Source organism: Lepisma saccharinum, chromosome 28 (genome assembly GCF_977018435.1).
Source record: "Lepisma saccharinum chromosome 28, izLepSacc3.1, whole genome shotgun sequence".
Lineage (NCBI taxonomy): Eukaryota > Metazoa > Arthropoda > Insecta > Zygentoma > Lepismatidae > Lepisma > Lepisma saccharinum.
Window position 1 is genome coordinate 8,103,042 of NC_139256.1, and position 24,738 is coordinate 8,127,779.

General features: G+C 36.8%; 2 protein-coding genes across 2 annotated transcripts in view; one reads left to right on the plus strand and one right to left on the minus strand.

Annotated features, from left to right (window-relative positions):
• Setd3 (SET domain containing 3) overlaps positions 1–5,786 on the minus strand; it is a 166,786-nt gene extending 161,000 nt beyond the window's left edge. Inside the window, exons 1-3 of the mRNA XM_083114131.1 lie at positions 5,697–5,786; positions 3,135–3,306; positions 1,940–2,038 (exon numbers count right to left, since the gene is read on the minus strand). Coding sequence (XP_082970257.1) covers positions 1,940–2,038; positions 3,135–3,276 — 241 coding nt within the window. The 5' untranslated portion in view covers positions 3,277–3,306; positions 5,697–5,786. The remainder of the gene's footprint in view (positions 1–1,939; positions 2,039–3,134; positions 3,307–5,696) is intronic.
• A 302-nt stretch (positions 5,787–6,088) lies between these two features.
• Positions 6,089–23,102, plus strand: LOC145981066 (serine/threonine/tyrosine-interacting protein-like). The gene is made up of 5 exons (XM_083114182.1): positions 6,089–6,263; positions 10,434–10,647; positions 15,228–15,325; positions 19,598–19,786; positions 22,488–23,102. Exons 2-5 carry the CDS (start codon positions 10,489–10,491, stop codon positions 22,696–22,698), a joined length of 657 nt encoding a protein of 218 aa, XP_082970308.1. The 5' UTR covers positions 6,089–6,263; positions 10,434–10,488; the 3' UTR covers positions 22,699–23,102.
• The last annotated feature ends 1,636 nt before the right edge of the window (positions 23,103–24,738 follow it).

Here is a 24,738-nt window from a genome sequence, read left to right on the forward strand (position 1 = left end):
GGTCAGCAACAGGATTTTGGTAAGGGATTGAATAGAAATGGACAGTTCTCGGGCGTGATTTAGCTGGGATCGGTACATGGCGTGGGTCAGTTCAATAGCGAAATTTCTCGCTAGTGGGAAAATCGTGGGTTTTATGCTTGGGGGCATGGCGGAAAACGGCAGTTTGGGTGTGAGGCTTTTGGGTGTTAGGCCTAATATCAAACATGAGTGCAGGAAGCGTGCATGGTAAGTTGGAAGTTGGTCCGTCTTCTGTTTCTTCTCACACCGATGATGCTATAAATTAGCGAAAATTTTGAATTTTCCTACTGTCTGGTGAGTGTTTCCTTTTACCTTATTTGATTTTTACTTAGCCCTTTTGGCCCTCCTTGCTTTTATCCATTATTATCCACTTTTGGTATGAATCCTTTCACGTATAACCCCTATCAACTGAACCGCCTGCGATCTCTTATTGTTTCCTACACCAAAGCTACGTCCCATGCACGCTTCCTGCACTCATGTTTGATATTAGGCCTAACACCCAAAAGCCTCACACCCAAACTGCCGTTTTCCGCCATGCCCCCAAGCATAAAACCCACGATTTTCCCACTAGCGAGAAATTTCGCTATTGAACTGACCCACGCCATGTACTGATCCCAGCTAAATCGCACCCGAGAACTGTCCATTTCTATTCAATCCCTTACCAAAATCCTGTTGCTGACCCAAGGTAACCACCATCACAAAATAGACTCCTTCTGGCACACCGCCCATTCCATTGCCAGTGATCTTAACACTAAACACCTCCAAAAACTCTCCAATCTCTGCCGTCAAGCTTTTCAGACTGGCTGCACCCTTCCCCTTCCACTGCCACCCAATTTCAGTCCCACACCAACATGCCCGCTATTACCCGACCCCCCTCTACCATTGCCCACCCCTCCCACACCACCACAGACCCCCCCCTGAAAACCAAAACTGCACTCCCATACATCGCACCTTGGGAAACAACCAGTCCACGGACAAACCCACCCCTACCAGATCCATGACCACCAATGACCCTAACCCACTCAAAAACAACCAGACTGTACTCAATTTATCCAGCCATAAACTGAGCACTGATGAAATAGCTGTTTTATCCAAAGGCCTCACCTTCTCCCCCACAACTCCCCCCAACCAATTCCACCTACTTTTTGACATACACACATTTGCTCGCAGCCTCCGATGGCAACATTTCTGGGCCAAAAATCCCTCACTCCAAACTACTACCAGTGAAACTCACCCGAGCCTCCTTCAATTTAGCCCCCCCTCCTCCCAAGATCCACCCCCCCTGCCCACCAACCACCCCTTGGAAAGATACATCACTGCCGTCATTTCCACCACCTCTGACAGCTCATTCTTAAATAACTTTCACAACCAACCTAACCTCAATCCCCCCCCAACAGAAAGCTCTCAGAGACCTCCGCAACAACCACAACATCAAAATCCTCCCAGCTGACAAGGGGTCCACCACGGTGGTCTTGAACTCTCAAGACTACCTGGCGGAAGCCAACCGCCAGCTGGCTGACCCCTCCACCTACAAACCCACCACAGTTGACCTATCCGTCGAACACCTCACCAAAATCCGGGACTTCATCCGAACTTCCGGTTCCGTCTTCTGTTTCTTCTCACACCCATGATGCTATAAATTAGCGAAAATTTTGAATTTTCCTACTGTCCGGTGAGTGTTTCCTTTTACCTTATTTGATTTTTACTTAGCCCTTTTGGCCCTCCTTGCTTTTATCCATTATATATATATATATTTCTATTTCTATTCGTGTGGTAAGTGTTTACTGTCTCCTTCATTATTTGTGTATATATATATATATATATATATAACATATATATAACATATTCACATACAACATGCAACTAAGCCTACATAATAATACCATACATATTCAAGTGAAAAATATTAAGAAATAAATACCAGACTCCACCAGCTGAATCTTCTCCAGAAATTTGTGTATTTCTAGATGATCTTCCCATTCTTTGCTGGCATTTGGAGTAGCTTGGATGTTGCTGCTCACTAAAATAACAGAAAGAGACAATGTCCTTAGTCAAGAACATTGCATGACCAAAAGGCTGAAAGTAAGCTGACTAAAAATAATATTCTGTAAGGTAAAAAGGTAAATGCATTAATACTACTATCTAAATGTATATAAGCTGATTACATCTGAACTATTTACATTCAAATATAACTTTAAACTGTATTAATTCAAGCAGTGTGTGAAATCAGTCATTTATAAGTACATTATAGTTTAAAATGCCATATATTTCACATGATATCATATTGCTTACACAATGCTTTGCGAATATGGTAATTGGGCATATGCCTATGTGTTTGAAATAAATAAGTAAAGGTAACCCTTTGCCCGTGCAAATATGCCATGGAGGCATGATGTGGAGGTAGAGCTCCACATATTCTTGATCTCGATCTCTGTCATAGTTGGGATGATGTGATCAGCATCATGACTGGCTGACTTTTTTTTTATAAGAGAATATTTGGCCATTTCTGCTTGTTCGAGCATATTTTCATTGATTTTCGGTCATTTTCAGCATATTTTTGCTTTTTCAAGAAATACAGCCATTTTTTAAGTGGATTCATTCTTACTTCCATGTTCACTTGAGGTTTTTTTTTTTTACTACGTCAAAATCTTTTTCATTTTTATATGAAAATTTAGAGAAAGTATTCATTATGCATTGGCCCATAAAGTGAACTAAAAATAGTACATATGTGAAAATATCTCAGCATATGTTAGATATTGATGTTTGAAACAGTCCAGTTATAAGGGCATATTTTTCAAATTATAGTGCATATTTTTTTTTAATTTTAGGTCATAAGAGCATATTTTATTTGGCATATTTTGGTAAATTTACAATAAATATTAATTATTTTACATTAAAATGTATTAAAAAAGAGTACATTAAAGATGAAGGACATAAAACTTAAGAGACCAAAACTGAAGAAATAGGGTATCTCTGTTATTTATGGTTTCCACACCTTTAATATTATATAAAATATTGAAATCTATCAATTGAAAAAGAATTCTACATAATTCTGGTCAGTCAAGAGTCCCAATACATTATTCCGACATAAATGCAAAGTGGAAAGCAGTGTATACCTTTCAATACTTTTTCCACCAGCTGATTTACTTCATTCCGCTTCTGAGGTGATAACTTCTTTGGCAGAACCTCGCTTGGAAGAGTGGACTTTGTTGGTGCTTTTCCCCTTCCTCCAGACTTTCCGTGGCCCTTTTTTCCCATCCTCTGTTCACAAGCTCAGCAGAACTCATTCTGAAAACGCAAAGAGGAATATTTATGAATTTGTCAAAGCCCTCGCATTTAGATGTTAATCTTAAATGCCAACTCAGTACCTTACCCAATCAACTTGTGCATAAAATTGATTAGCAATTGCTTCTACCAATTCATACAGAACACTTACCAAAGACATTTGTAAACACTACAAAATGATGATACCTTTGAAATTATTATGATGGTATAACGAGCTTGCATTACTGTGCACATGTGCATAGTTCACAAATTTTCTACTGTGGTTGGCGTTTTTGTGGAATCTCCTAATAATGTTACAAGCATTTTTGAACCGTATTTAATCATCAACTTTTCCAATCTGTTTCAATTGATACTTGTTGATATTAAGAAAAACATACTACAGCAATTTAAAACACCCAAGTTTGGTTAGCAAATGAAGTAAAGTGTGTTAAAATGTTGAATCAGAGAGTTACATGTTTGTTCGCATTTTGTAGATGTTGAAAGGTTCATACAGCACTAACAGTTAGTTCTGTACTGTGAAACTAGAACTACCTGCCAGTGTGAAACATAACACCACGAACAAGCTGAATGAATCATGCAATGACCTGGGACCGTTACTTTAGGCTTAGTGTTTCTTATAAGGTTGTGTAGAAGTGGCTTAAATTACAAATCAGTGGCAATGATTGAAAACACTTCAATTATGAACCCACAATATATACTTGCCTGAGATTTATGTAAATATTTCTAATATTTTGTCATGCATTCACCCAGCAATAGCTTTGTACATACAATTTTTCACTCTAAAAACATCACCTTAAAAAAAAAAAAAAAATGGGTAACGATTAGATCAACCGGACACACATTTCTTGAAATTTACAGGAGAAAAGACGAGAAAGTACTTACGGAATTTAGTTCTTGTGGACTTTCTGAAGCTGGGGAAAGTGTTTTTTCGAATCGTGCAACTTATTTGGCCTGTAAATAAGGTATTTTTCGACATTCCTGTATCTCCATTTCACGATAGCTCGTGCCACCATTACCGTCGACTACGTAAATCAAATGTTCCGTGCATTCGATTACGTAACCCCCTGTCAGTGTAGCAACCACGCGGTAGTTTTACAAGATGACGTGTGAGCGGGATTTTTTTTTTCCAATTTAATTTTCTGTTTGCCTAACCTAACTGAAACTAACCTAACCTTCCGTGAATGGTTTGTGGATTAATAACAATCATTTTTCGGTTAATAAGCTGTTTTTTTTTTTTCAATTCAATTTTCTGTTTGCCTAACCTAACCTTCCGTGAATGGTTTGTGGATCAATTTTTACTTAAAAACCTTTTGTGAATAGTTTGTGTGGCATTTATCGGTTCATAAGTTTGGAAACACTGCACATCAGCTGACGATAGACTAGCATGGATGTCTGCAGGATTTTTTCCAGGGAGGGGCAAGGAAGGTATTTTGTTCCAGGGGGGGCCAACATGGCATATTTTCTCCAATAATAGTGTTCATACCTCAAAAAAACATTGCTTAAATGTGAATTTATCATGTTCATGCAATAATTAACACACATTATTGTGGTTGAAATTAAAATATATGTGTGAAATATGTAATTTTTGATTGACTTTCATTTTCCAGGGGGGGCACGGCCTCCCCTTGCCCCCCTTCCAGATGCCCATGTAGACTAGTGAGTCAAGATTTGCTCGCCGAATTAGCAACGACCAATAAATAATTATAATGTTAAAAATAACGCTTTTTGCATGGAAAAAAAGTGATCCAAAATTGAAAAATGTTCCGCTATGCATATGAGGTAAGTAGAAATGAATTTTATTTGAAAATAAACGAGTTAAATGTCTCCGGCATATCTAACTGGTACCAAAAAAGCTTTTCCGAGCCAATTATTTCTCAAACTTTGAAGTAAGGGGTACACTAATTTTAAACCGAAATTCTTTCCGCATGCAGAATCTCTTCATCAATAACCGCCAGGAAAGCTTCAAGAAAGTGGAATAACCTGCTGTATAATTTTAAGGTATTCATCATACAATCATAAAGTATTTCGTAGATAAAATACCATGTGCCCTGTATTGTTTATTTCTTCGAGTTACACCCCTCAGATTTAATCACTTCGCATTTTTTCAATAAAGCAAAATTTTGTAAGGTTGCACACACACAGTATTCTGACTGGACTTCTAGTTATTATAATCTATTTGAAAAGGGATAATTTTACATGTAATTAAAGTAATTCCATTGTGTGCCGTAGACATAATTCTGAATGGAAAAATATTAAGATTACCTGCATCCTAAGTACAACATACAGAACTGAACATCATAACCATTACTTGAATGAAATATATTCGCAAGAATATACTATCATATATTGTAGGACATTTGGAAGTCATCTAAAAAGTATAGACTTTACATTACCTACGATCCCCTGGAAAAGTTACGGTCTTTTCACAGCTGAAAACATCTTCCAAATTTGGTGAGGTACTAAACAAAACACAAACATATTTCGCACTGAATCCAGTATAGTGTACAGTTACATAAGTTAGAAGCGAGACATCACATTTTGTTATACATCATATTCGTATGCATTACAACACTGCCATTATTTTATCGTTGGATTCACGTTGCAATTTCAATGCAATTTCTCATGTTACTTCTCTTTGTAAATGGGGAAGGTATTTTATAATGTTCACAGAGCATGAAAAGATATGAAGTGGATATTATGCCGTATAAATTACATGGCCATGCCATACTAAATTCGTTGTGAATTCTGAATGCTGAACGTTGCGCGCACAAACACATGATGGCAGCACCGTATCTTTGCAAAGTTAAGCGTGTTTAGTCAGGGAGCTTTAGAAAATTCATTATTTATATTTTTATAGACTGAATCCTCGAGAACCATTTCGCTATTTGTGGATATGGATATGTTTGGATAATTTCATACAAGTAATGTCGTTAGACATTGCTTGATTAAGGATAAATAATGTAAGTAGGCTAGCACATTTTATGTTTTTTCCGGTTTCCTTGTTGAAAGTTGTTGGTGCAGATGTTATTGTAAGCAGTTATTTATTTTTCTTTCTTCTTTACTGATTCCTTTTTAAGTTATTTGACTATAATATTACTCTAAAATATTATTATAATCTCTCTTTTGTAATATTAATTCAGGTAAGTGACCAACATCACAATTTTTCACCCTTGATGTGACAGTTAAATTTTGGCGACAATGGATTGTTAATTTTAAATTTTTAATTATTGTGCATTTCCTTTCTGTAATATTATTTTAATTTATTTTTTGCCACGGAATATTGTTTACAGATATCAGCTTTCATTATAGGTATATTTGATTATGAATATGGCATTGTAGCATGGGGTAGATAGAGCTTGTCATGCTAAAACCTTCTGAATACTAAGACTTAAAAAAGGGCTTTGAGAATTATGTTTAAATTAGGTTATAGAACTTCCTGTAAAGAAATTTTTGAAGAGCAACGAATAACGACTATTTTCTCTATACATATATGAAGTCATCTTATTTGTTTTGGTAAGATTTTACAATACCGGACACAGCTGTAATTTCTATGCTACTTCTTATACTCACAAAATACGTAGTCCCGATGAAGTATATGGGGTTAACATGTGGGGGTGATGTGTTGATATTGTTATTTAACGTGCAGAAGTTGCATAATAAACTTTTCAATTACCGCAATCGTTCTCCGCATACGAGAATGGAAACTATATTTGTTGAAATCTTCCGGTAAATAATGAGCAATCGTGCATTGTCGGTTGCGATCACAGGCCACACACACCATTCACACATAGCCCCAAAAACCATTCACGGTAAGGTTAGGTGAGGCAAACATAGTTAAAATTTGGGTTTGTAATTTCGTTTCTTAGGTATGGGAAACACAAATGTTCCGGTAAATAATGAGCAATCGTGCATTGCATTATCGGTTGCGATCATGGACCCCCCTTTTTTCTTCGAATTTCTACACGTGACCCCCAAATATTAACTGCAGATTCGTGATTAGGAGCCCAAAATTATTAAGTATGCGAAACATGAACGAAATCGGGGAATGGTCCGGTATTGTAAAATTGCTCCTTTGCTTTAAATACTGGTCAGGTGACCGAAAAATTACCAAATACATGACTATAACACTAGAAGCAAAAATGACTACCACCTAAAACAAAACAGACTGCAGTTATCAAAAAACACACCACTAAATTCTGGAATAGGGTACTATAATAATCTCCCAAACAATATTAAAATATTCACACCCCGTAATAAACAGACATTAGTTATAAAAGGCTATTTGCTAAACAAAGCACTGTATAGTATCATATTTAATTATGCCATATTTATTCATTATTTCTTTTAACTTGAAATTTATAAATTATTTTGTACTATTTATAACATGCCCTCATGTATGAAATTCTGTACAGTAATGTCTCTATTTGTGTATGATAATTTTTGTGTGACTTTAGGATATATCATATTCTTAACAATCATGTATTTTAAACTATTTGTAGACTAAACTCTCAATACTTCACATGTTATCCTTGATGTTTTCCATGCCTATGTATCACAGGTTTAAGGAAATGAATATTATTATTATTATTATATGATCAGTGGTTGGAATAATTAGAATATCACAGGCCTTACACTTGTTGCAAAAAATAGACATCTTTTGCAAACTACTTGTGCTGAAAGTACATTATCATAAAAATAAAAATAGGGGAATTTTTAATCAATATATTTACATTGTACAAATAATTACAACCTATCATTTCAACAGTTCTTCTTACACAATTTACCTAGCAGGTAATTTGTAATCAATGGGCCCCAGGTTTGATTCCCTGTGGAGCAAAGAGCGTATAGAACAAGAGGCCCAATTATCGAATATCTCGTATAGTGAAGCGTATCTAATGCACTTTCCTGCCCCCCATGGTCAAGTGTCAAACTACTACTTCCAGTAGTACGTGGAAGGCTGCTTCTGATTGCCTCAATATGTGTTGCAAAATGGTTCGAAACATATATCGTACACCCAAGGGCAAAAGACAGTAGGTGAATTGTTAATCACTATTTTCATTCTGTTTGTTTTCCACACTCTCATGATAATGGATTCAAATAAAAACTACAATAAGTAGAGGTGAACACCTGCTTTGAAACAACAGAATTTCACTCCTTTGAACACAAGATGTGGAATAAATATGTATTGAAAATAGGACCAAGGATGTATTTAGGGGGTCTAGACCCCCCCCTCAACCCCGAAAGATTTATCAAGTGCTAAAATTAAATAATGAAAAATATATTATTTTAGCCTTTGTTGTATAATTTCCTCTGAACTTATTGGAAGACAAGGATTATATTGGGATCATGCAGCTTTGAAGGACAAGAATGATGTATTTAGGGGGTCCAGGGGTGTGGACCCCTTGCCCCCTAAGACTTACAAACTACTAAAATTAAGTAATGAAAATATTAGCATTTGTTGCATAATCAATGGTTATTAATTTCCTTTGAACTTTTTAGAAGGCAAGGATTATATTGGGATCATACGGCTTTGAATGACATTACAAAGAAAATTTATGTACACTACTACTCAATATGCATAAAATATTAATCCAAAATTTACTTTTCTCCAACTACATGTAACATCATTTTTGTTATTCGGTAAATATACAATTATTCATCTATTTTGACATTAATTTCATTGCCAGGGCACTTGTTTTTATGTAAATTATTCAGATCTTAACTACAGGTAAGCTACATAATGAATATGCGCTGTTATATCTCTGTTGTTATACTGTCTTTTTACCTATTCGTGTAATAATAATATAATATTAATTTATGTATTGTAATCAGTATTAATTTTATTTAATATAATTATTTTAATTTAAACATTATTATTATTATTCCTGAGACACTTTGTTCGGACCCCCCCCCCAAAAAAAAAACATATTTCTAGATACATGCCTGCGATGGACAATTTGCCTATTATTATGTTAGCCTTTGGCTGTACAATAAACAGAACTTTCAGGCAGGAGTGAGTTCCAATAACATTTTAACATTAAAAAAATTGATAAAAGTAAAATTCAATATTAACCATTCAGCATAATCTATCTTAATTTTTTAAAGTTACGAAAGGAAAGAAATGTGATATAGATGCAATTTTATCCTTCATTTGAAACTTACTCCAAATCCATAAAGAATTATCATCGTTTGTATATAATTGCTGTACAATAACTTTCGGTCAGAGTTCTGTATACAAGATAATTTTGTAGAAGTTTGCGTACAGGAGGATGAGGGAAGAGCTTGTAAGATTGGATTTTCATATTAAATAAATAAACTTTCCAACTTTGGGAATGCAATACCTGTGTGTAATTTGAATTCATTTTTAATTTTAGAGAAATCTGGTAAATATTTGGCTGCACAAGTTACAGTGGTTATAGGTTACAGTTTTTTTAAATCATGTTTTGTGTTTAAAATTTTGTGTACACACATGCGGACGAAGAGAGAAAGGTACACAAAATTGTTCTCCAGCACTACGGATTGCTTTTATTTTTAGGATATTAGTGTATTATAACAAATTTGAAATTTACTTTTGTATAATAATAATAATAATTGTTATTGTAGAAACATATGAGAACATCACATGTATTACAATAGTCAGAAATATAACCTAGCCTTATACTAATAAAGTATATATGAATCTTACAAACAAACATCCCAACAGCATCTTAGAAACGTAACACATGGCCGGATGAAATTTTGGCTGATACCGATAAAGTACCGATCTGATAAAAAATTCCAAGTGGTTCATTGACCTCCTTAATGAACGTATGTTACTAGATGAACCGAGCTTTTGCAATGCAAAAGAAACTACATGTTTAGTTATTTAGTTTTGAAAAAAATACAGAATGGAGATTACATGTTTATCTCCATAAAAATTGTAACAAGATGGCACAATATTGCACTAAATTGTAAGCTATTTATAGATATATCTTATATATATTAGCAGATACACCGATATGTCTATACCAGCCGATAACAGAGTACTGATTAATTTGTCCCATCCCTACTTTTGTATTTGTTCAAATATGTCACCATTGAGATTTGTCGTATGAACCTTGTAGTTAACTCTGATGAATCTTTTCTTGCAGGTCATTTGAGGTAAAGATGAGTGTGCTGCCTGTATAAAAATTGCTGGTGAGAAACATGATAAAGAGTGACAGAGTAAGCGAGGAGGAAATGGACTTTCCAGCCGTGCCTCGTGTTCAAGATAGCGAAGACTGGACATACCCCATGAGGCGAAGTATGCAGGAAATAGTACCAGGGTTGTTTCTGGGTCCTTACTCAGCTGCTATGAAGTCAAAGGTTTGTCTGTAGCAATTAAACATTAGCTAAACAAGAACCCCAATTTATAGCAAGTGTATTCAAATGTGCATACCTGTAGTTTGGGTATGGGAGGTATCTATAACCCTGTTTTTATGTGGAGTCCAGGAGCGTATATTCTAGGCTAGCAAGGCTCTCTGTGAAGCCTGGTGATTCTGAAGTTGGCAACCTGATTTCCTATGAGTTGGCAACCTGATTTCCTATGATTTGGCAACCTGATTTCTTAGGAGTTAGCAACCTGATTTCTATTCATAGCCTAGGACAACGTGACATAGTGAGATAGCCCATATCTTGTACTCAGTATACGCTACTGGTGGAGTTGTTAATTATATTCATACAGGGATAACATTTTATTCTTGAATTAGTTTTGTTATTAGTATTAGGAAGTGAACCAATATGAAATTCTTGCCAATACTGGTACATTGCTAATATAAAATTATTGATTCCAATAACCAAAAGTCAATAATAAAAATACAAAAGATTCTTGCAGGAACATAAATGGTTCGTTCACCTCCTCAATTAGTGTGTGTGATGAAGTTATTCAATGTGTTTTGACTTTAATAAAGAACTGCATATTTAAAAATGTACTTTACAAAACCAAACCATAATATTACACTAGACTAAAGACTATAAATATATCAGATTGGTAAAAAATCACTAATATTACTGATACCGATAGAGTAACAATTAATGTCCCATTTCTAATAATAATAAAATTAATATGCTACATTCTATTGTAAAAAAATAAAATAAAATAGTAATTTACTGTGTACTGGGAAAAAATGAAAATACATTTCGAGTTCACATGGAAACTCTGAACTATATCAGTGGACTGCCTGCTACCAATGCCAAAGGATGCCGACCCTTTGTTGATAGTGTCATTGACCTTTGCATGTTGTAGATCTTCCCTGCTGCTTGCCAGATATTTCTTACTTGTTTTTGCAGTGAAGCAGACGACGCAAATGCATTGGCATGTCCATGTGACCTAGTACTGAGTTCTGGGAAACCAACAATCATGCAAAATAATAAGTAAATGTCATTATTAAAGTGGTTTTTATTCTTGCTGTGACATTTCATCCTGGTTCCCAAAGTCATGTAGTAAATATTTAAGAAAAAGGCAAAAAGCACCAATGAAAGAAAAACATTATTTTTTAAATTATGAAAACAGAATACACTTAAAAGCTAAGATAAATAAAGTTGCGAAATTTAATACGACTGCAAGTAAACCAAGACATTTTAGTTCAGTAATGCATGAGTAGGTTTCATGATTTTAAAAACTCCTAGTAGCTTTGAGAATTTATTTTAATCTACTGTGTGATAAAGTTTCACCCTTCTGGATGTTAAGTCATACTGCTGACGCAGAAAATGCCAGTGTGATAGCTGAGATTAAAAATTTGTCTGATGATATCATGTCACTTGATGCAGGAGTTCTTTAACCCATTTATGCCTGGTGTTCCATAATTGGAACACCAGTCACGTGGAAGTTATTTATAGCCCACTGCTCAGTCGTCAATATTGTCTGATTTGTCATGTCAACCTATTTTGTAAGGGTATATGATATGACCTAGTGCACAGAGTTAGTCACTGATGCAGATACTGAGCTGCAGGGATGTTGTGAAAAATGTATTTGTATTTTCGAGAAGGTTTTTGAACATCCATCCGAAGACAGGTTACTATAACATTAGTGCATTTCGCCCTATAGTTGTAAATTTTTCCATGTTAGTACTGTACTAGTTACTCTATCAGGATGTAACAAGAAAATGTAGAAATTATTATTCTTGTATTAGTTATAGGCTTGAAAATATCCCTGTTCAATTTTTGGAACACGGGTCAAAACCACTACCACTTGAACAGAATGTACTTGTTAGTGGTGCCATGAGACGTGACCGCTTTGAAACTATATTTTCTAATCTGCATGTTGTTGACAATGCAAATTTGGACTCAATGGACAAGTTTGCCAAGTTGCCACCTCTCATAAACAAACTAAATGAGAGATGTATGAAATTTGTTCCAAACGAAGCATGCTTTAGTGTGGACAAATCCATGGTTCCTTACTTTGGTTGTCACGAGTGCAAACAGTTTATTCGGGGAAAGCCAATTCGGTTTGACTACAAGTTGTGGTGTGGTGCAACAAGTCTAGGTTACATTTGCTGCTTTCAGCCGAATCAGGGTAAAAACCCGAACATCAAATGTGAGTATTATGGTGTTGGTGCATCCGCTGTCCTTGAGTTTGTTGAGGCACTTACAGAGGAGCACCCTGGACAATACCATTTTGTGTTCGATAACTTTTTCACCAGTATTGCCTTACTTGATAAGCTTAGTTGAGAACAGGTACAGTGAGAAAAGATCGCATTGATAAAGCTCCACTGGAATCAGATTATGCTCTAAAGAAAAGAGAAAGAGGTGCATTTGATTATCGTAGTGATGGCAAATGCAATATCGTCTGCAGATGCAGTGTTGTGACTGTTACATTATCTGGTGCAGGTGTCTATCCTTTGTGTCTTGTCAGTCATTATTCCCAGAAACAGAAGAAGAAAATATAGGTTCAGCAGCCACACATGATCACAGTGTATAATAAGTAGAGCCCGGAAGTTCAGGCATTTATTTTCATTAAAATAGGCAGGCAAAAGGCATTTATAATGTGGAAAATAGGCACTAAAAATTTAAAAAAGGCAAAATAAATAAAACAAAAAAGGCACATTTGGAAGTCGCTTACTTTTATCTATAATTTCTGGCAAAATGTTAAAATCTACATTGGGAAGAGCATTTCAATTTTCACCAAATTCACGCACGTAACCATGTAACTTACCACTTAATTGCACACTAAATTTCGGCATGATGACAAATACACGATCGTTTCCCTCCAAAGTGCAGAACTAAACTAAAGATAGAGAGCTTGATTTTGGAATGCATGCAAAGGCCCTTGGGCATTAGTGCTGTTTCTTGTCAATAACGTCCTGACATGGACGCTGGACATGATGATGTAATTGTGCAGATGTTCTGCAACAGGTTTTCAGCAGTCAATCACGCACAAGGAAATGTTAACCGAAAGCCAATATCCTAACTCAGCATGAAATACTTTTCTCCTTCAGCAATGTTGAAACATGCGTGAGTTCAATATTACTTAAATAAAACGAAAATTATTCACATAATAAACGGAAGAAAAATAAATGCCAACAACGTTTTTTGGGACAAAAATAATTTATACACACTTTTTTTTTTTAAAAAAAAAATGGTCCAATTTAATTGAAAAAGGCATTATAATTAAAAATAGGCAGTGGGGTCTCAAATAGGCAAAATGAAAAGGCTTCTAAAACATTCGAAACAACATAAAAAATGTATATCCAGAAAATTTTTATCAATATATCCAGTAGATAAAAAGAGGCATTTTGCCAAACTTCCGGGCTCTAATAATAAGTTTATGGGGGGCGTAGACAGAGCTGATGAAAACATTGACTAGTACCGAGCATCAATCCGTAGTAAGAAATGGTACTCTAGCCCTCGGTTGTTCTGTTTTGAACTGGTCTTACAAAATGCTTGGCAATTGCATAAAACATATGATGCAAAGCCAATCGATCTTCTGGGATTTCGTCATCATGTGGCATGTCATTATCTGGAGACCCATGGCCATCCTGCAGAACCTGGCCGGAAAGGAAGACCTTCTCGGAAGCGCAACATTGATTCACGTTATGATGGCATGAATCATGTGATCATCAAGCAAGGAAAGCCAACACACTGTGCTCAATGTCATAAGGACACCACTTTTTGATGTGAAAAATGTGATGTTGCCTTGCATGTGAAGTGTTTGGTTGAATATCACACTGAATAGTAACATTCTGAGACAGAATCCAGGATTTTTTACATTAAGTACAAATGGTAATGGTTTTGCCTAGTGTTCAATTTTTGGAACGCAACATAACCCATAAATGGGATTAGATAAAAGTATTTTTCCTTCAAATTCTTCTTTTTTATATATTTCTACCTAACATATGTGAATTTCATGCAAAAATTCAAAATTTTCAACCTCCAGCATAAATGGGTTAAAAATATTGTATATTATATATTTTTTAGTCAGGAGAATGACTGCAGAGAGAAAAGTTACATTAGACTTGTATAATGTTAACGATAACATTTTCATCTGTACAGTCCAAGGAGTGTGAATTTTATTCCCTTTGTAATTTTTTACAGCAAAAACTGTTTGTATGCATGGTTTTATTTGATTCTCTGAAAATATTGTGTGAGGTGATGTGTATATTCGAATCTGAATATAAAACACAGTATTGTAGATGGTATACTATTTTATTTTCAAAGTTTACGTACAGTAAGGAGTCTGTTGTACTGTCAGAGGCTAGTCATGTATTAAATGAATACCCAGACCACAGAAATGTGCCCCACAGTGAATCAAACTGACTCCTTGATTAGAAGCAGATACCATTACCCACTATAATGTCAGGAGTCATATTACTTAAAGTATTTCATGTTCTTGTATTTGTATGACATTTAATTTAGAATTGAAAGCCAGTGTCCTTTGTAATAAATATTTTGCAACTTTTCCTTTTCAGCTGGATCAGTTGTTGCAGCATGGAATAACACACATTGTCTGTGTCAGACAAGATATTGAGTCACATTTTATCAGGCCCAACTTCCCAGACCATTTCAAGTAAGTTTCTTGTGTTTGTGTTGCGTATCTGATTAGTACCATATCTAGAACAGAGCTCATACCGATGTATCAGTGATACTGGCATTCTCCCCAGTTGATACTCCTCACTACCAGTAGTAATGGTATTGGTGAGTTTTCTGTTGGAATTTGCATTGGCAGTACTTCACCTGGCACTCACTGGTTATCTCCCAAGGTTTGCAAAATACACAATTTTCATTTATTACGTGCTAATATTGTGTGGCAAAAGAGATTTCGTAATTAATTATCAGCTAATTTAATATGCTGATTAAGAGTACTGCATGGGACCACTTTCGCTTGCTTGAACTCGTTTGAGTCTCCCATCCTTGAGTGTGCTACACTCGAGCATTTACAATGGAATCTCGTTTTAATGTGACAATAATCATATGTAAAATATCCGCCTTGGCAGTTTCAACCCACAATCATCTATTTCATTTTCTTGTATCACTGTAATAGTAAGATAGACTAAACTGCACTTAAATATGTAGGTGATGACTATGTTCACTTAAGTTACAATTTCACTGCGTCTTTCACTTCACGATCCATATTTGAGTGCCCACTATCACAAACATATTACGGTTATACGTGCACTGCTGGGCTTCGAGCCAATTGAGCATGTACTGCTCGTTTTGCCTGTTAAGCATTATTCGCTTGAGCAAAGGCTCTCAAATTCCGTATGTTATGTCTGATCATCTTGTATGCAGTCAAAGGCTAATTTAAGCCAAAAACCTGTGGTAAATTAATTTAGTATATTTATAGTTGGAAAGCTTGTTTATTGATTCAAGTATTCTGTTGCAATTTCCATCCCCATAAGCAACATATAATTCCATTCGGAGTGTTCACTACCACGTGGTCTGGGTTTGAGTCCGGGCATTTGTAAGTATTCCTTCGTCAATTTTGGGCACCATTCTGATTGTGCAATAATGTTTACAAATTGTGGACTAGAGTAATTTCCATTGTTAAGAACGTTCCTACAATTTACACCCCATCCCCATACAGTTACCATATTTACTCATGTACAGAAGGTTGTCCACGATAAAAATAGTCGACTTTGAACCTCGCAACTCGCTAGTAAATCCCCTTGTGCCACCACCGATTGTGTTTGATGTGATGGCCATGGGCCCGAACGATCGCCCGGCAGCGTAGTTTCCACTGTAGCAAACTCCTGCGTAGAATGGGAAGGGAAATGTCTCGCCATACCCCTTTGGCAACTTTCCCAAGACCCTGCAAGGTACGGGGACGGCGTCGAGCAAGTGCCTGTTTGAGGAGTCCAAACCCACAGTAGTCCATTGGTGAGGCGTCCGGGTATTTCACAGGGATGGACGAAAATGGGATCACTCGAATTCCTGTCTCTTCTGCCTTCCGTGCATAGAACGTCTGGGATGCTCGAGCAGTATGGCTGGAGGCCTTGTCCATGTGGATCCATACGTGTGTGGGCTCGTCCCCATACAGGTGGGGGATGTGTGTGTCATACAGAGGGTCCATAACATTCTCCTGGAAGTAAGCTGCGTTGACTTTGGTGTTTGAAGGCACTTTGACGAGTGGCAGCGTTCCCCGACTGCAATATCCAGCCACCACCAGAAATCCGTTGGAAAACATTTCCTTGCACTGCAGCACAAAGTCAGAACGGCTCTTCTGGTTTGTTGGACGGTAGAAAATGAATCGAACTCTGTTGGTCTCATCTAGATAGAGCCATCCCTCATCCAGGGTACACACTCATTTCCACTTGTCCGCTGCAAGGTATGCTTCATACAGTTTTCTGGCTCTGTGAGGTGGTGTCCTCAGACTTTGTGACGCGCTTCCAATGAGAGGTTCTTCCGGATGATGTTGGAAACTGTGCCTTTTGAGATACCGTGGCGTATAGCCAAACTTCTCTGCGTTGGGGGATTGTCTTGTCACTAATGTCCTAATGGCATGCACTGTATTGGGGGTTCGAGCGGGCTGGGGCCGTGATCTCCTCACAATTTCTGGCCGACCACGAACCACAGGGGCCTGTTGGGCACATCGTCGGCTGATGAGACCCACACCAGCTTTGCTGCCGATTAAACTCTCTTGTTTGCACTGTTTCATTATTGCTGAGTGACTATAATGTGCGGCGGAAAGTCCACAATTGAACCCCTCCCAGAAAACTGCCACTTTTACCTTCACCGTTCCACAGATCGTGCTCAACTGATACTGTTATCTAGTAAAGGCCCCAGTGTAGCCAGCTCTCTATCGGGACATAACAGCAGTTCTATGTGTCGTTCGCGATGGCCAGTCAAAATCTACTATTTTTATCGTGGGCAACCTTCTGTATGATGCGCACTTTTTCCCAAAATTTTTGCTCAAAAAAACAATGGTGCGTATTATGCACAGAATAATTTAGACAGTTAATATAAAACCGTACAGGGTCATTCCATGATTTAGGGACACTTTCATGGATTTTTATGTTTACGGAACCCTATCATGTTATATATCGTTGTAAAGCTTAAATCCTGCAGTTTCTGGCGGTTGAAATAAGTTAATCACAAAATGAAGGAACTTTCTGATTTTTAATAATATATACTCTTATATATGGAGTGTGTAAATTCCTTAATGGAAGAAATCTTGTGCTGCTAACTGCTATTTTGAAGGTCCTGAATGTGTCTTGTATAAATGTTACATTAGTGACGGAAAAAGTATATATTTTGAAGTTCTTTTAGAAAAAGTAAAAAAGGAATGAGCAAAAACCACGTATAAAAGTTTGAAGGCCATTTAACATGATTTTTCACTTTGTAATGTAATGTTCTGCGGCACCAAGAAAAGCCAGGCAACTCTGGCGGAATTCGAGCATGCACCTCCTGTCACATGATATGCATATCAGCAGTATTTGTTGGGCGAGAAATGATAGAAAATAACTTCCTGAGCACTGCAAATCCATAACGTAATTTTGATCTCGCTTTCTACTATTACAGAATAAATAAGGTGGTTAAGGAGTGAAAGCTTTGGGATGCTAGGCACAGTGGAGGGAGAGGGGGGAGGTGGCATGGGTTGGAGACTTATTGTTTACACAAGAGGATATTCTTCTCTTGGTCCACATAGCAACAGGTGACTCATTGAATAGGTATGATGTCATTCACTCTTGATCAGCATAGAACAGCTTTACAACTAAGAAAGCCATTTCTTGAAACTGGATTGTACTGCGCATTATATACGATATAATTTTTTGGAACTTTTACCCATCAAAAACCAGTGTGCGCATTATACACGCACGTGCACTATACACACGTAAATATGGTACTTGACTTACTCCCCCCTTCCCCCAAAAGGAACACACATTATAGGAATATGAAGGTGAGTTTAGTGATTGCAACAGAATACTGAAAGTTAGTGGAAGTAAGAATGAAACTTAAATATTAATTTGTGAGGAATTATGTCATGAAAAGTATGTTTCCTAAGTTGTTATTGTCCAAAGCATTCTTGTAGCATGGAAACTTAGACACATACAGGAGATCAGGAAGAGTGTGGGTATACTAAGGCAATTGAACCTAACCTACTTCAAACATGTAAACAAGAACGGAAGAATGTAGGAGGAAAATGGTAAAATAGTTCTTCTGTAAAACAAAAATATGTAGTAAGTTATAAGAACATCTGTTCAGTGCATACTTATAGATATACAGGTGGTTCATATTGTATGTACCAATTTCAAATGACAACGCAAAGATGGTGAGTGCTTGTAGTAACATTTATGTGGTTGTGAAATAAAAATAGGCATTTAATACAGTGTACAATATGGATATTACCGCTGTGCACCTTGAATAACATCCTCTAAATGTCCTCCTCCTGCTTGGATGCAATGTGGGAAGGCTTTAATGATGTGCATCTCAACATTCCCTATGCAATAGCACGTATTTCACGGCGACTGACGGTTCACAATATTACCCATGGCTCTTCATTGTTCCGCCGCAGTGCCCGGTGCATTTTTGGATGAAGGCTTCCACCGCGACAATCCACATCTGAATTGGCCATGGTATACTAATTGCCTGACTCCCAACTCTCCACGGATGTAGGTATGCCAGCCGTGCATTCTGGTTTGGTTTCCAGTGCAAGTTGGTAGATACAATATGCAGCACCCTGTGTACAGAATTTGACTCGTGATGTCATGCATGTTTCATGATATCAGAATAACACAATCAAAACTTGGGCCTCAATCTAATTAATTTTCATTGTTGTGACGAGGCGGAAAGGGAACATAAAATGTGCACAAAAGAGTGATATTTGTGTATTTATTTGCAGGTATTTAATTTTGAATGTAGCTGATTGCGTGACCGAAAACATCATCCAGCATTTCTCAAAAGTGAAAGACTTCGTTGACGGCTGCTTGGCAATGGGGGGAAAAGTGCTCGTCCATGGAAATGCAGGCATTTCAAGGAGTGCCGCTTTGGTTCTTGGGTACATCATGGAGAAGTATGGTCTTTCCTGCAAGTAAGTGATAACCTTCATTAAACATCGCTAGGTCACTTTAACGAGATTCATTTGTTTTTAATTACATTGTGCCTGATTCTGCAATATAGTGGCAAGCATAGCATGTCACAGAGCCACGGATTTATGTTCGAGTTTCTGTTTTAAGTCTACTTTATACACAGATACAATAATCGGGGCTGGGTTTACAGTTTAAAGTGGGATCTAAACCACAATGTGCCTCTGGCAGATATCAAACGCATCAAGGTTTGAATCCTGGGTAAAGCACGTTACACTTTTCACATCTGTTTTATTGGTTAATTATCCATTTTCAATGTAACAATTAACCTAGAGAGTGAGAATTGATATCTAAAATAAGCAACTACTACTATAATGATGCAATTTTTGCTTTAAGTGTACGCACCCAAAAGGTAATGTAGAAATTTAAAGGCAAATACATACTCAAACCTGGGTGTTACATTAAAAAAACTATTGTACTGTTAAGTAATGTGTGCAATGTAGTTCAAAAATAGAAGTTTTAATATAAAGAAATTCATTTAGATGTAGGGGTTACCCCTGTTCTGTACAAAATCATTTATAATTTCACTGTATATTAATGTTTGCCTTAAAAGTTCGTATAACCAGATACTACAAAATAATAACGCAAATGTTACTGTGAAAGTGGTTTTTATTCTTGTGGCAATGTGTTATTCTGGTTCCCCAGAACGTTTTCTTTAAGCTCACACTAATAAAGTACGTGTTTTGTCGTATGACAAAGAGAAGACACAAACTGATCATATGTTGTTATTATTAGAGTGACTAGTCATATAAGGTGTGTATCCTATTAGCATAAGCTTAAAAAGTTCTTGGGAACCTGAATGAAACATTGTTAGAAAAAATTAAACCTCTATATTATTATTTATTGCTGTATTATTCAGCAATGATTTCACTGGATTTGTATGTACGTATAACCATTGGAAATGTAAATGAGGCAAAGCATGTTAATAAGTGGTTACTTACATGTTGTTGAACTCCAAAATGTTCTTCCTTACAATGTTTTGTAACAATTTCTGGTACCTTCCCTGTCAATGTCCAGAAAGTGAAAAAAAAAAAAAACTTTAGCAGATGAGAACTAATTGTCAGATAACTTTTTTTTTTGCCTTCCAATAATGAAAGTTAAAGAAAGAACACAAAAAATGTAATTGTACCCAAAAATACGTATTTGGCATGCCTCTCTGGCCACCACAATAACCCAAAGTCAACAAAAAATACAATAGTAATCCTAAAAACCTTGAAAGTAGGCAGATTCTTCTTGGGGGAAAAAAATAATAATAATGTTTAAGAAAAGCAGTGCTACCATCTCACGGAAAATTGCTTCTTGCATTGGCTCAATGGATGCTAGATGGCCAAATTGCATGGAGGCACAACAGACCAGCACTCTTCGAGAACATGTAATCCCCATCCCCTCCCAATTTTGAAATATAGGAAAAAATATGCATCTAATTTTTACAAAATTGTGAGTTTTGGGTAATTTTTAAAATTGAAAACCTCCCTCTGGACCCATGATTATTGCTGTGAACATTTTTTTTGTTTTCCTTATTACATGTGAAAGTAAAACATATCACCAAAAAACACTGGTTGAAAATTAACACCCCATTCATAGTTTACATCACATAATTTCGGGGGGGATTGGCATTTTCAAAATGAGTTTCTTAAAAATGGTAACAATAAGTACATTGTTTTGTCATTCCACTTTGTCATACTTTCATGTATATAACAAAAAAAAATGACATAACTGAATTATCATCAAGAAATTACGTTGATTACTGCATTTTTAGGAAAAAGCTTTATCACTTAATATTATAATTATTGTACAGTATTTCAAATATATAGTAGTATGTAGGTCTACTTTCAAAAAATAACTTACCTAATCTAACTAGGAAAGAATACATTTTAATTTTTTTCGCCACACACTGCAAAGAAATTGTCCAACTTAGAGAAAATTTCCAGAAATGGAGGTAATCGAAAACTGAGTATAAGACGCACCCTGTTTTTCAGACCTATTTTCTTATATGCCGGCAAATACGGTACTTACACATGGTGGTGATTTCGTTTGAAACCAGTCATCCATAAAAGTTAAATACAGGGTGGCTCAAAAAGTCACTTAACACCCTCGGTACAAGGCCACTGCAGCGCGCAACATGGAAATGGTGATGACCAATCGTTATCAGGCCAAGGGGGAACCACATTGACGCCACCCGCGTCGTGAAATTCTAGCCTGATTTGATATATCATATCACCCCCTTCCCATTTAAAATTCTGAAGTTGAATTCAAGATGGCGGACATCAAGATGGCCGCCGACCGTGCGGGTGGCGTCAATGTGGTTCCCCCTTGGCCTGACAACAATTGGTCATCACCATTTCCACGTTGCGCGATGCAGTGGCGTTGTACCGAGGGTGTTAAGTGACTTTTTGAGCCACCCTGTATTTAACTTTTATGGATGACTGGTTTCAAACGAAATCACCACCATGTGTAAGTACCGAGGGTGTTAAATGACGTTTTGAGCCATCCTGTAGATACTGCTAACGGGAACCAGAGCTTGTGGATCAGCCTGACTTTTTACAATAATTCTGCCTTCTTAAACATTAAACATTTTCATTTGTGTTACTTATATGCACTAGAATTGCATAAAGTTATATTATTGAATGTATCTCAATCTTCCAGGGAGGCATTCGTAGTAGTGCAGCAGAGGAGGTTCTGCATAAATCCTAACGAAGGATTCATGCAGCAGTTGAAAGAATATGAACCCATATACAAAGCCGTACGGACTCTACAGAACGGCCAGTGCTCGAAAGAGAAAGGGAAATACAAAAGAAGAATTGACGAACTGGAAGAGTACTCTGAAATACCCGAGCCGATGGACGAGTGCAGCTGATGTTAAAGTTGAAACATCTTTCGATAGATAATTTGTGCCTTTCATGACAGACCATTTCCCCCATCAAATGAGTGAGAATTTAGGGTTTTGTGATTCCATGTGTGGCTAACCTGGGTGTCATCATCGTCAAATGAGTGAAAGACTGATGCTATTGTCATGTGTTCATGATGCTTCCTTTGTGTCAACAGCTAAGACTGAGTGAGATTTAGGCATACTGTGAGTTCGTGTTTTTACTTTTCATTGCTTGTACAGTGTCATTATCACCTACATTCATTTGTTGTCATAAAATTACCGATGGCAAAAAAAATGGCATACCTTCTGCTTTTAATATGAAGCAAGATAAATTTAGTCACAAGTGTACAATGTTTGGTACATATTTTTATTAAAGTTTATATTTTTCATTACTGTGTGTTTTTATTCAGATAAAGAAACCTTTGACCAGCATCTTGTCCAAGATTTTAGATTTGCAGAGTTCACATGCAAAAACTTGCTGAAATTTTTTTTAAAAATAGATCTATTTCTTACTTATTTCTCTTGTACTTGTAGTGTGGTTGTTACAAGCATAATGTGTTTAAAAAAATAACTATTGTTATAACTGTCTTTAATCAAACTAAAAATAAATGTCTTATGAAGGAGCGTGTGTTCTGAAACGTCAGGGCCTTCTTGATGGTGTAGTAGTAGCGTTGTCACCTTGTAATCAAGGGGTCCCAGGTTCGATACCAGGTGGAGGCACATCGAGGTTCAGATCCCACTTTAAACTGTTGGTCCGGTCCCGATTAGCCATACTGTGCATAAAGTGGACTTTAAACACCAAATCTGTCAATCCTGAAACGTCACTACAAAAACAGTGTTTTTGTGCTTGTAACAATCACAAGACTACGAGAGAAATAATTCTGCAATGCAAGCAATGCGTACATACAAGAAAAAATATTTCACACTCACCATTTGGCTCTACAGCCTCCTGTGTACTTTGCTTTCCTCCACTAGATGCTCCATTCTTTTGTTTCTAGCTCTTTCTTACCATCCTCACATTTTCATTGCTTCCAGATTGTTCATAACAATGCCAAACCATTTCTGCTTTTGCTGGTGTAAGTTTTCTTTTTCATAGTTGATGATCTTCCATCCTTTTTGACGTGTCCTAGCCATCTGTCTTCCTGCTTTTACAAGTCTGACTATGTCCTGCTTCTCTCGGATCTGCATACGTCTAGTCAGTAAGGCGTTTGACTGCCACGTGAGAGACCTAGATACTATTCCTGGGGTGGGTGATCTAAAGCAGCCTCAAATGGGTACCTGGGGGTAAAGGTGGCCTGAGCATGGTGCTGATCACATCACCTTCAAAATGACCGAGATACCTACCCCCACACCCGCTAAATTGGAACTGAACCATGCCTTACTTAACTGGTTCTCCAGGATATCACTTATTTCTTCCTCCTGTCGAATCCTCCAGCCCTTGTTCATTTTAATGGGGCCATAGATTTCTCAGATTACCTTTTCTTTAAATATTCGAAGACAGAGTTCATTCTGGTGAGTGTCCAAACTTTTGAACCACACATTACTACAAACCTAATCAGTGCTTTGTATATTTTCAGTTTAGATCTGCTCATTTTGCATTGTGTGTTCTGTGTACGTTTCACATGATTCTGATTACACAGGCCTGCATTTTGAGACTTTTTGAAAATTGTCTTAACCGCAATAACTGATTTTAATGTTTTTTGTAACGCTGAATCGGAAAATGACCCCCGTTTTTCTCCATCACGTAAGGATTTTTTCACAAAATGGAGTTAAAAGTTAAGAAAAACGTGTATTTTGACCATATTTAATGGACATAAAAAATAAAATCTCCAGCGTTATACCTGCAACTTTTGAGTTTGTCACTTATCGAGTTGCTACAAGTCCTTGTAATACTGTTTTTACATCCCTTCAAAGCTTCTTCGAGAGCTTTTCCTTTTGTTAGAGTGCGCGTCAAATCTCCTGCATATGGCCTTGAACTGCTGAACAGCACCAGCGAATCACAGACGTGCGGCGTTGCCTAGTTCAGAA